The 12,857-nt window shown below is 50.3% G+C and overlaps 1 protein-coding gene across 2 annotated transcripts in view; it reads left to right on the forward strand.

The window, feature by feature from the left end:
* IQGAP3 (IQ motif containing GTPase activating protein 3) overlaps positions 1 to 12,857 on the forward strand; it is a 60,917-nt gene that overhangs the window by 20,063 nt on the left and 27,997 nt on the right. For both annotated transcript variants that reach the window (XM_021089671.1, XM_013996957.2), the window contains exons 2-11: positions 283 to 370; positions 4,160 to 4,316; positions 4,916 to 4,993; positions 7,149 to 7,225; positions 8,460 to 8,527; positions 8,685 to 8,798; positions 9,041 to 9,219; positions 9,655 to 9,742; positions 10,580 to 10,743; positions 11,283 to 11,370. In XM_021089671.1, coding sequence (XP_020945330.1) covers positions 306 to 370; positions 4,160 to 4,316; positions 4,916 to 4,993; positions 7,149 to 7,225; positions 8,460 to 8,527; positions 8,685 to 8,798; positions 9,041 to 9,219; positions 9,655 to 9,742; positions 10,580 to 10,743; positions 11,283 to 11,370 — 1,078 coding nt within the window. In that variant the 5' untranslated portion in view covers positions 283 to 305. The remainder of the gene's footprint in view (positions 1 to 282; positions 371 to 4,159; positions 4,317 to 4,915; positions 4,994 to 7,148; positions 7,226 to 8,459; positions 8,528 to 8,684; positions 8,799 to 9,040; positions 9,220 to 9,654; positions 9,743 to 10,579; positions 10,744 to 11,282; positions 11,371 to 12,857) is intronic.

A 12,857-nucleotide genomic window follows, 5' to 3' on the forward strand; every position in this document is an offset into this window, starting at 1 on the left:
GGGAACCTCCATATGCTGCAGGAGCGGCCCAAAGAAATAGCAAAAAAAAAAGACAAAAAAGATCCTCTGTTAAAGGATGGAGAGGCCACCCTTTAACAAGACACCAACTAGGATAGCTTTACTGGATAGGAGCAGAAGATTGGAGCCAGAGTATCCTGGAAAGGGGGGGGGCAGTCACATGGGAGATGCCCCTGGTCTCTGAGCAGAGTTGCCTAAGAATGTCTGGTAAGAAGCTTCAGGGCTCCTGCCCTCTATCTAATGGTCCCTTCTCTAACTCCCCAGATGAACGCCTCACAGCTGAAGAAATGGATGAGCAGAGGCGGCAGAATGTTGCCTATCAGTACCTGTGCCGGCTGGAGGAAGCCAAACGGTGAGCAGAGGGACTGACTCATTCTGGTCTCCCTTTCCCACCCCGCCCACCCCATGCACCAACCCCTAAAGCAAATGCAAAAAGAGAGAGTCCATTCTATGGAAAAGGAAGAGTTGAAATTGCATCTTTTTTTTTAGACTATTTTTTAAGAGCAGTTTTAGATTCACAGCAAAATTAAGAGAAAGACACAGAGGTTTCTCATATACCACCTGCCCCTAAATATGCACAGCCTCCCTATTATCAACATCCCTCTCAAGAGTGGTACATTTGATGGAGTTCCTGTCGTGGCTCAGTGATTAACGATTCTGACCAGGGACCATGAGGTTGCAGGTTCAATCCCTGGCCTCCCTCAGTGGTTAAGGATCTGGCATTGCCGTGAGCTGTGGTGTAGGTCGCAGACGTGGCTCGGATCCTGCATTGCTGTGGCTCTGGCGTAGGCCAGCGGCTACAGCTCCAATTAGACCTCTAGCCTGGGAACCTCCATATGCCATGGGTGCGGCCCTAGAAAAGACAAAAAAAGAAAAGAAAAAAGAGTGGTACATTTGTTACAGCTGATGAGTCTGCTTTGACACATTATCACCCACAGTCCATAGTTTGCCTTCGAGTTCACTCTTTGTATTGTACATTCTATGGGACTGGACAAATATATAATGACATGTATTCATCCATCATTATAGTATCATCAAGTAGTTTCGCTGCCCTAAAAAGTCTCTGTGCTTCACCTTCATCCCCTCAGCCCACCTCCCCGCCCCCCAATTTCTGGCAACCACTCATTTTTTTACTGTCTCCATAGTTTTGCTTTTTCCAGAATGTCGTATACTTGGAATTCTACAATATATATAACCTTCTCAGATTGGTTTCTTTTCCTTGTAATATGTGTTTAGGGTGGTTCTTCCATATCTTTTCATGACTTGATCGCTCATTTCTTGTTCGTGCTGAATAATATTCCATTGTCTGGATGTACCACAGTTTATTAACCCATTCACCTACTGAAGGTCATCTTGGTTGCTCCCAAGTTCGGGCAGTTATGAATAGAGCTGCTGTAGACATCTGTGTGCAGGTTTTTATGTGGGCATAGGTTTTCAGCTCCTTTGGGTAAGTACCAAGGAGCACAATTGCTGGATCATATGGTGAGGGTATGTTTAGTTTTGGAAGAAGCTGCCAAACTGCTTTCTAAAGTGGCTGTGTCATTTTGCATTCCCACCCGCAGTGAATGAGAGTTTCTGTTCCACATCCTCAATAGCATTTCTTGGTGTCAGTGTTCCAGATTTTAGCCATTCTAATAGGTGTATATTACTATCTCACCATTATTATTATTATTATTTTTGTCTTTTTGCCTTTTCTAGGGTCACTCCTGTGGCATATGGAGGTTCCCAGGCTAGGGGTCTAATCGGAGCTGTAGCCGCCGGCCTACACCACAGCCATAGCAATGTGGGATCCGAGCCACATCTGCGACCTACACCACAGCTCACAGCAATGCTGGATCTTTAACCCACTGAGTAAGGGCAGGGACCGAACCCGCAACCTCATGATTCCTAGTCGGATTCGTTAACCACTGAGCCATGACAGGAACTCCTCATCATTATTTTAATTTGCATTTCCCAGATGGCATATCATGTAAAGCATCTTTTCAGATGCTTATTTGCCATCTGTATATCTTTGGTGAGATGTCTATTATACCTGAATTTTAAGTCAGGTCGTTTGTTTCCTTATTGTTGAGTTTTAAATGTTCTTTGTATATCCTGGGTGACAATCCTTTATCAGATGTGTCTTTTCCAAATACTGTCTCCCGATCTATGACTTGTCTTTTTATTTTTTTTTAGGGCCATTTCCTGCGGCATATGGAGGTTCCCAGGCTAGGGGTCTCATCAGAGATACAGCTGCCGGCCTACACCACAGCCACAGCAATGCCAGATCCAAGCTGTGTCTGTGACCTATACCACAGCTCATGGCAACACCAGATCCTTAACCCACCGAGCAAGGCCAGGGATTGAACCTGCAACCCCATGGTTTCTAGTCAGATTCGTTTCTGCTGTACCATGATGGGAACTCCTGACTTCTCTTTCTTATTTTCCTGACATTGCCTTTTGTAGAGCAGATGTTTTTAATTTAGTGAAGTCCAATGTATCAGTTATTTCTTTAAGGATTGTACCTTTGGTGTCATATCTTAAAAAGTCATTGCCTTACCCAAGGTCATCTAGGTTTTCTCCTTGGCTATCTTCTAGGAGTTTTGCAGTTTTGTGTTTTATCTTTGAGTTGATGCTCCATTTTTAGTTGAGTTTTTTTGTTTGTTTGTTTTTGTTTTTTTGTCGTTGCACCGAGACAGGCAGAATTTCCCAGGCCAGGAGAGTTCCCGTTGTGGTGCAGTGGGTTAATGATCTGGCTTGTCTCTGTGGCATTGCCGGTTCGATCCCGGCCTGGCACAGTGGGTTAAGGATCCAGCTGTGGCATTGCTGCAGCTGTGGCAAAGGTTACAGATGTGGCTCAGATTGGATCCCTGGCCTGAGAACTTTTATATGCTGCAGGTGTTGCCAAAAACAGAAAAAAAACAGAAGAAGAATTTCCCAAACCAGGGATCAAACCTGCACCACAGCTATAACCAGCACCACAGAACTGACAGCACTGGATCCTTAACTTGCTGAGCCACCAGGGAACTCCTCGATAGCATATTTTTAATGTTATCCCCAAAAGTAAACAGGATGGGGTAGATGGGAAATTCTGAGGGTCTGTGCTGTGACAGGGAAGGCAGGAAGCAAGGTGTGACCGGCTCTCTCTTGGAAAGCAGATACTTTCCTATAGGCCCCCAAATGTGGAGAAGTTTGGAGATCCCATCGGAGGAGCCCTTACTCTCTCCCTCGTATAATCAGCAGCTATAATAATACTTTACCTTTGTATTCAAGGTATTTTCACATCCATTACCTCATTTAATCCTGGCAGCTGCCTGATGAAGTGGTAGTGTCTTCATTTTGAGGTTGTGCAACTGAGACTCAAGAGAGCTGAAGTGGGGGAGATGGTGTGGAAAGCAGGTCTTCTGATTCCAAGGGCTGTGACCTTTCTGTCCCTTTGTGCTGTCCCCCTCCCTTCACACCTAGAGGCTTCCTATCCCCTCATCATCCTCAAAACTGTGTTGTGGGTTATGTAGACATGTAACCTGGGTTCTCAGAACATGCAGAATAAGGGAAGTGAGCAGATACAGTTTGGTTCAGCAGTCAAAGGCAGAACCCGATCGAGTGAGAGGTTCTATCATGTAACAGGTAAGAGCCTGTTTAAACCTCACCGAAGATGGCCAGATTCAGTGTCTGTCAGGGAAGAGGTACCAGGGTGTGTGGGGACTGAGGATCGGCTAATCCAGGGTTGGCTAATTCCCAGAGAGGGGAGCTGGGAGTAGAGCAGGGAACAGGGGGCAGGAAAGAGTCAGCAGGAGTTCCCTTCGTGGCGCAGTGGTTAACGAATCCAACTAGGAACCATGAGGTTTCGGGTTTGATCCCTGCCCTGCTCAGTGGGTTAACGATCCAGTGTTGCCGTGAGCTGTGGTGTAGGGACGCGGCTCGGATCCCGCATTGCTGTGGCTGTGGCTCTGGCGTAGGCTGGCAGCTACAGCTCCGATTAGACCCCTAGCCTGGGAACCTCCATATGCCATGGGAGCAGCCCAAGAAATGGCAAAAAGACAGAAAAAAAAAAAAAAAAAAGAGTCAGCAGCTGCTCAGAGGAGAGGGCGGGGAGGTCCTGCAGTTAGAGTGAACTGTTGCGGTTGTCAAAGTGGCTGACAAGTTGCTCTTATGCGCTCAGCTGGATGGAGGCCTGCTTGAAGGAGGAGCTTCCTTCCCCGGTGGAGCTGGAGGAGAGTCTGCGGAATGGAGTGCTGCTGGCCAAGCTGGGCCACTGTTTTGCACCCTCTGTGGTTCCCTTGAAGAAGATCTATGACATGGAGCAGCTGCGGTACCAGGTGGGGAACAGAGGTCTCCACCGTCTACCTTCTTCCTCTCAAACTACCTCTTCTCCTCAAAGCTGTGAGAGTAAGGTGGCTGTATAATTTATTGTCCAACCCTGGGTACTATTGAGGATGAAAAGGGGTGCTATTAATCATCGCACTGGTGTCTTGCACTGGTTGGTGTCTCCCAGCCAGGCAGCGCGTACTGTCATTAACAGCAAGGGACGTTTGCTCGGCGGGCTTTGAGATGCCCGTGACACGGATTTCCAAGCAGACTTCTGTACCCCCAACGACACTCAGAGGCTTTGCCGCCTTGAAGGCCCTTCCCTGTGCTCCAGGCAGCCCAACCTGCCTCTCCTTCCCATCCTAGTTCTGGGCTCCCCTTTTTGTCGAAGCCTTACTAGCTTGCTAATCCCATCCCCTATGCCATCCTCCCCAAATGGATGGGTCATCTGCTCCTGCCTTCTGTCTCTGTGTGTGTGTCTCTGTCCTGGGGGGATGGGAAATCCATTGGCTGGGTCCTCTGCCCCCTCCTCTTGAGTCTTCAAGCTGTCATCTGGGCCCTGCCCTGAGAACTTTGGAAATAGATTATCTTCTCTTTCCTTCCCTTTTAGGCAACTGGCTTGCATTTCCGTCACACGGACAACATCAACTTTTGGCTGTCTGCAATCGCGCACCTCGGTCTGCCTTCGGTAACACTGGGCCTCAGGACTGGGGTTCATGTCTCCTCTTCACCTGCACCCCCACCCCCACCACACACATGCTTTATCTCCCTGAGACTCTTTAGTGCTCATCTCCTTGTGTCATGAAAGCTAATTGAGTCGAAGCATTTAAGTTCCCTGGGGCTGTTTATCTTTGAACCTGTTTATTAATCGGTCTCTGCTTCCACGTCTCTGTGGGTAAGTGAGGGAACTGAAGGGAGGTGAAGGCATCCTGGCCTGAGAGGCGTTGTTCCCATTAGTCAGCGGGGCACCCATATAACATAGGAGATGGACCTCAAGTTGGCCAGCCATCGTTCCACCAGGATTTCATAGCATGAAGCAAGGACACGCCACATCCCTAGGCAGTAGATTTGGAAGCCTAGGCCAGGACCCCAGTTGGACACATGCTGCATGTCCTCTCGCTCTGACTCTCACCTGTACGTGGGAATAGTAATCCTTCCCCATCTACCTTAGAAGGTTGCCCAGAGATCACATGATCTGTGTGAATTCATTTTGCGACTTAGAAAAACCACACAAATGAAGGCATGATAAGATTCTGCAGTGTTTTTCTTCACTGTGAAGGGAACTATAAGGTAAGGAAACAGCAGTAAAGAAAGATGCTTTGGTGAGAGGCAGGAGCAATAGAAGCCATGTGTCCTCAGTGAAGCCAGAATACTTTTAAGTCTCTAGATTTGGTCCTTTCTTTCTTTCTTTTTTTATTTTATTTTGGTCCTTTCTTTCTTTCTTTTTTTATTTTATTTTATTTTTTGTCTTTTTGCCTTTTCTAGCGCCATTCTTGCGGCATATGGAGGTTCCCAGGCTAGGGGCCGAATCGAAGCTATAGCTGCAGGCCTACGCCAGAACCATGGCAACTCAGAATTGAGCTGCGTCTGCAACCTACACCACAGCTCATGGCAATGCTGGATCCTTAACCCACTGAGCAAGGCCAGGGACCAAACCTGCAATCTCATGGTTCCTAGTCAGATTTGTTAGCCACTGCGCCAAGACGGGAACTCCTAAATTTGGTCCTTTCTTATGTATCTAAGGTAACCAAGAGGTACTCAGGTTAAACCTCATTACAGTGACCAGGTGGCATAGGAAGCCATGCCTGAGCCGACTCAAATCTTAGAGGGGGGTCCACTGATCCGAGGCCTCTGACTTGGAGACAGAGCTGGCATGCCCTGACTCTTCATGGTTCTTTGTCGGTATATGTGCCTCATTGGGCCCCCAGAGAGTCATGGCCAGCTCCCAGAATGTCACCTTTCTGAAAAGAATACCAGGTGAAGGCCAGCTGTAGCTCAGAGGTAACGAACCCAACTGGTAACCCTGAGGATGTGGGTTCGATCCCTGGCCTCACTCTGTGTTAAGGATCTGGTGTTTCTGTGAGCTGTGGTGTAGGTCACAGACTCACAGATGCGGCTCAGATCCTGTGTTGCTATGGCTGTGACATAGGCTGGTAGCTATAGCTCCAATTTGACCCCTAACCTGGGAATGTCCGTATGTCTTAGGTGCGGCCCTAAAAAGCAAAATTAATTAATTACATTTTAAAAAAAGAATGAATGGGGGGCCTATTTCTCCCAGAGCATGTGGCCTGCCTCCTAGAACCTTGATAGCTTTGTCTGGTGTTTGTTAATCCGGGGCTGTGTGTCTGTGGCTGGGTCTTGGCTTAGTATGTGTCCCCAGTGCTCTTTTACATGGAGAGTGTGGGTGCAGTGTTGGCTGTAAAGAGTTGGGGGGATTGGAATTCCCGTCGTGGCTCAGTGGTTAACAAATCCAACTAGGACCCATGAGGTTGCGGGTTCGATCCCTGGCCTCGCTCAGTGGTTAAGGATCCGGTGTTGCCGTGAGCTGTGGTGTAGGTCACAGACAAGGCTTGGATCCTGCATTGCTGTGGCTCTGGTGTAGGCCAGTGGCTATGGCTCTGATTCAACCCCTAACCTGGGAACCTCCGTATGCCGCGGGAGTGGCCCAAGAAATGGCAAAAAGACAAAAAAAAAAAGAGTTGGGGGATTGACCCAGAATCCTCAGGCAACAAAGGATCACTTACCCCAGGTTGGAGAGGAAGACCCCATTCTTCAGCCCCTCTCTCCATATTTAGTGATGCTTAAAATCTCCAATGGCAGTAATCGGCCGGTTTTCCCCCCAGACCTTCTTCCCAGAGACGACGGACATTTATGACAAGAAGAACATGCCCCGGGTGGTCTACTGTATCCACGCACTCAGGTGAGACCACAACTTGTCATCCAGGTTCCTCTGGGTAGATACAACCAGCAGTCAGCAGCAATTAACACTGCAGCAGGAAGGATGGAGGGTTGACCACAAGGAGCACTTCTCAGGAAAGTGAACTTTTTTTTTTTTTCGTCTTTTAAGTGTCGCACCTGCTGCATATGGAGGTTCCCAGGCTCGGGGTCGAATCAGAGCCGTAGCTGCCAGCCTACACCACCACAGCCACAGCAGCACCAGATTCAAGCTGCGTCTGCGACCTATACCACAGCTCACAGTAATGCCAGATCCTTAACCCACTAAGCGAGGCCAGGGATCAAACCCACATCCTCATGGATACTTGTTGGGCTTCTTCTTTTTTTTTTTTTTTTCCTTTTTTGTCTTTTTAGGGCTGCACTCGAGGCATATGGAGGTTCCCAGGTTAGTGGTCCAATCAGAGCTGTGGCCACTGGCTTACGCCACAGCCACAGCAACATGGGATCCGAACCGCATCTGCAACCTACACCACAGCTCATGGCTACGCTGGATCCTTAACCCACTGAGCGAGGCCAGGGATAGAACCTGCATCCTCATGGATTCTAGTTGGGTTCATTAACCACTGAGCCACGACGAGAACTCCAGGAGAGTGAGCTTTTGAATCTCAGATGGGCCTGCTTGAGGGCACATTTGTGTGTGGCCTGTGTGGGTGAAGGGACAGTGGCAGTCAGGGAAGAGTCTTCAGCTTGAGACTGGGTAGCAAAGGAGTCAGAGTAGGATGTCTCAGGAGTGTCACGTGCTAGTCACTGTGAACGGTAAAGATTGTTTGGTCCTACCCACAGCCAGCCATCAGCAACCAGTTGGCTAAATCATAGGACGTGATGGACCACTTCCTGTGTCCCACAGCATCTCTGCCTGACTTCTTTTCCCACATCCTTTCAGGCCTCCGTGCCTTAGCTCGGCGGGTCTCTGCTTGCACTTCCCTTCCCCTCCTCCATCTCCATCGGTGACCTGCTGCTGCAGTGTGTCCTTCTCTGTGAAGGCTTCCCAGTCCCAGACTTCCCATGGCATCTCATTTATCTGCTCTGGCACTTGCCCTGGGCTGACTTTCCGTAACATCTCTCCCTGTGGATGGGGGGTGACTCGAGGGCAGATGCTGAATGCCCTTCCTCTCCAGGTCCCCACAGTCTCTCCCACAAATCTATTAGAGGCAGCATGTCAAAACAAATAAGCCCCAATGCCTTCCGTTCTTTCCCAGTCTCTTCCTCTTCCGGCTGGGATTGGCCCCCCAGATACACGATCTATATGGGAAAGTGAAGTTCACAGGTAAGCTCAGCTCCTTCCCCACTCACCTGAGTCTGGGCAGGGTCTTGGGGTTTCTGGACCGGATGAAGGGCCCCTGCGGTATCCCCTGCCCACTTGAGTCTGGGCAGGGTCTTGGGGTTTCTGGATCTGATGAAGGGCCCCTTTGGTATCATTGCAGCTGAAGAACTCAGCAACATGGCCTCTGAACTGGCCAAATACGGCCTCCAGCTGCCTGCCTTCAGCAAGATCGGGGGCATCCTGGCCAATGAACTTTCGGTGGATGAGGCTGCAGGTAGAAACCAGGCTCCCCTGCTGGGGTAGCTCAGTGAGTGTGGGAGGACTGTAAGCCTTCTAGCACCTTACATCCAATTCTGGATGCGTCTCCTCAGAGGCAGGGCCATCAGGCTACCTGGCTAGCCTGGGCCCTGTGGATGGAAAAAGGAGATGATGTCGGAGTGGCCTGCAGCTGGCTATGCTGCCACTGGACTGGGGTTTGTTCTGGCCTCCTAACCTTGTTTCCGTGCCTCCTCCTAGTCCACGCAGCTGTTCTGGCCATCAATGAGGCAGTGGAGCGAGGCGTGGTCAAGGACACACTGGCTGCCTTGCAGAATCCCAGTGCTCTGCTGGAGAATCTTCGAGAGCCTCTGGCAGCCATCTACCAGGAGCTGCTGGCTCAGGCCAAGATGGAGAAGACTGCCAATGCCAGGAACCACGTAAGGAACCTTGGAGGGCAGAGACCAAAAAGCTGGGTGGCTCGGAAAAATCTTGAGTGTCCTGTCTCTGGTTTCCAAAGTTGCTTAGAGAAACTGTAACTTGTCAGTTATTTTAGAGCGATCGAAAAGGAACGCAGGAGAATGAGAATTCCAAAGAGGAGACAAGGGAAAGGGTTCCAGAGGGGAGATGGCGTGGATCTTTGGGCAGAGCTGAGAGACTGGAATGCAGGGCTGGGCGGGACTGGACTGGAGATGCAAAGGTTCGTTCAGCTTAGCTGTGTCAGTGCCAGGAGGTTAGATCCCATGATTTCCCCAGATTCCTTCCAACCACTCTGATGTTTGTCCTTGGGAAGGCCTGCCGAAGAAGAAAGAGAGACAGGGAGAGAGGAATAAGAGCGATTGAATTGGTTTTCCCAGGTTCCCCTCTCAATGTAGTTTTTGCAGAATGATGGAGAAAGCCAGGACGTCTATGACTGCTACCTAACCCAGGCTGAAATCCAGGGCAATATCAACCGTGTCAATGGTAAGCGAGACAGGCCAGGAGGGGTTCGAGGGCTAAGCCCCTGCAGAGGGAGTTTGGGGGTTGACTTCTATTAGGCCAGAAGGCCCATGATCTCACTTTGGCCAGTCTTTATCTCCAGGAAAGATCCAGGTCAAGGCAGCGTGTGTTCTTCTTTCCAGCTAGCAATGTCTGGAGAAGTAATCACTGACAAGGGGGCTTCTGTTTTAATGGAGACCCATGGAGAGGACAGAAGCTTTTGGTGCAGGGGGCAGTTGGTCTGGGTCCTTCAAGAAGAAAGGGTGGCTGAGTTCCCATCATGGCGCAGCGGAAACGAGTCCTACTAGGAACCATGAGGTTGCGGGTTCGATCCCTGCCCTTGCTCAGTGCGTTAACGATCTGGCGTTGCCGTGAACTGTGGTGTAGGTCACAGATGCGGCTCAGATGCCGAGTTGCTGTGGCTGTGGTGTAGGCCAGCAGCCGTAGCTCTGGTTAGACTTGGTTAGACCCCTAGCCTGGTAACCTCCATATGCCACAGGCACAGCCCTAAAAAAAAGCAAAAAGAAAAAAAGCAAGTGTGGCGAGTGGATTGGGGGCGGGGATCCAGGCAGGAGAGGCTGCTTGAAGTCCCAGGGTGGAGTATGCATCTGCCTGTTTGAGTCAGGATGTCCTCAGGGTCTGGGGCGGTGAGATGGGAAGGCTGTGAAGATCAAGCTGAGGGATCTGGGCTGGACCAAATGGGCCCAGGAGCCCAGGGGGCAAGAGTGGAGATAACCCTGGGTGGGCAGGCAGAGGGCTGCCTCGGGATGCTGAGGGGTGGACTTTCGCACACTATCCATTATAGAGCCTTGGTCTTTTCAGTCCATGGGGCTCTAGAAGTTGTTGATGATGCCCTGGAAAGACAGAGCCCTGAGGCCTTGCTTGCGGCCCTTCAAGACCCTGCCCTGGCCCTGCAAGGAGTGAGGAGAGACTTTGCTGACTGGTACCTGGAACAGCTGAGCTCAGACAGAGAGCAGAAAGCACAGGTCAGGCTCTGTCAATGTCATGCCACCTCTTGTTGCCTACAGGATGGGGAAAGGCCTCTTACTTAGGCATCACCACTGTCAGTTCTCTGTATTCAGTAAGTGCTGACTACGTGTTTAAATGGCTAAATTGCCCCAAAGCCTAATGGACCAGACTGATCAGCTTCTGCCTTCTAAGGGTTTCTCATACTGACTGGGGGCAGAGGCAGGTACCCAGGGGCAATCCCAGGGGCAGTGATATATTCCCCCATTGCTGAATTGAGGCTTCACAACTTAGCAGTCGTATTTTCAATGCTGTTAACTTTCTCCCAGACACTATATTTGTGTTGCCAATGTTGTTATCTCAGATGTTTGCTGGGTAAGAAAGAGGCAGAGGTTAAGAGATGGGTTCATGGGGACGGGTGAGCCAGGCTGGTCTGCCAAAGGGAGGGGGGGATTGAGGATGGGTGACTGGGTGGACCTGGGGCTCATGCCGGAAGCTGCTGAAGCATGTTCATGGCCCCAGGAGGATTCTCTTCTACTGCAGCTCTTCTCTCTTCCAGGAGCTGGGCCTGGTGGAGCTGTTAGAAAAGGAAGAGGTCCAAGCTGGTGTGGCTGCAGCCAACATAAAGGGTGATCAGGAAAAAGCCAGTAAGTCGTCTCTAGGCCATGGCCTGGTTTGGGTGTATCACTGGCTCTTGGAAAGGCATGTAACTCCTGCTGGCTTCTACGTAGAGCAGTGCAGACCGCTGCCTGATTTTCTAGCCCCTCACATAGTGTGCCCTATTCCTGGCTGTGTGGGGGATGCTACAGAGAAGTTCATTAAAGCCTTGGAGATAATAACAGGCAGTCCTGCACCAGGCTGGACTCCTGGGGTAGGCACTTTCCTTCTAGGCTCTTCTGCTGTGTTTTGACCATTTCAACCTGCTTGAGTTCCTTCAGCTTTTGAAATATAGTGACGGCCCAGATGAGAAACTCATGATTCAGCTCAGTTTCCCTTAACATGACAGACAAATATAATTCTTTTTTTTTTTTTTTTTTTTTTTCTTTTTAGGGCTGCAGGTACGGCACATGGAAGTTCCCAGGCTAGGGTCGAATTGGAGCTGCAGCTGCCAGCCTCCGCCACAGCCACAGAAACACTGGATCCAAGCTGCATCTGCAACCTACACCACAGCTCACAGCAATGCCGGCTCCTTAACCCACTGAGCCAGGCTAGGGATCGAACCTGTGTCCTCATGGATACTAGTCAAGTGCGTAACCCCTGAGCCACCACGAGAACTCCCAGATATAATTCTTTATTAAAAGGACGTGAGTTAGTGATCGTCACCCTACAAGGGGATCCGTCTGGATAGCAGGCATGAAGAGTGCCGAGGTGCCACACAGCAGCCTGCAGACACCGAAGCTGGCGCACATGCTTGCCTCAGTCTGGACTTGCTCAGTAACCCTTCACCGTTGTCTGGCAGGGCCTCTCCAGCACTAACTCGCGGCGCCCCCAGGCCACTCCTGGCTAACTGCCTGCCTTATCGTTCTGTTCATTCCTCACGCCAGAGTAATCTCTGAAGCACAGATCCGATCCTATCTTTGCTGAACATCTTCGGCCCTTCATGGGTTCTTCCACCTTTTGGACTTTAGTCCCGTCTCCTCAGCGTGGTAGGTGAGGCCTTTCCAGTGTCTCCCCCAACCCTTCTCTTTGCAGCCCACCAGCCCAGCCGAGTGGGACAACCCGTTCTTCCCTGAGTGCCCCCAGCCTTTTCCCCCGCCAGGCCTCCAGGGCTCTGGGTTACAGATCTACATTTTCTCCTGTGGAAGCAGATGAAAACATCCTGCAGAGCCACCTCAAATGCTTCCTCCTCTGTGAAATCGTCCTCCTCTTTCCACCTAGAATCCCTCCCCTGCACTGCCAGAGCACTGGGGGGAGGAGAACTGCCTCTCACATAGCAATGACAATGGTGCCATGTAGGTCATCTTGCATCCGTATTTTCCCTTGATGTCCATGCCCATATCTGCTTGGCATTTTACAAGCCCCAGAATTTCAAAACTCAAACTCCACTGATGCACCACGGCCTGTTTTTAGCCATTCTCACCTTTTGCAGCCTAAATGGCTCCACCTTGGAGCTGGTTCCTCTTTCCTCTGTGCT

This window comes from Sus scrofa, chromosome 4, assembly GCF_000003025.6.
Source record: "Sus scrofa isolate TJ Tabasco breed Duroc chromosome 4, Sscrofa11.1, whole genome shotgun sequence".
NCBI classification, from domain to species: domain Eukaryota; kingdom Metazoa; phylum Chordata; class Mammalia; order Artiodactyla; family Suidae; genus Sus; species Sus scrofa.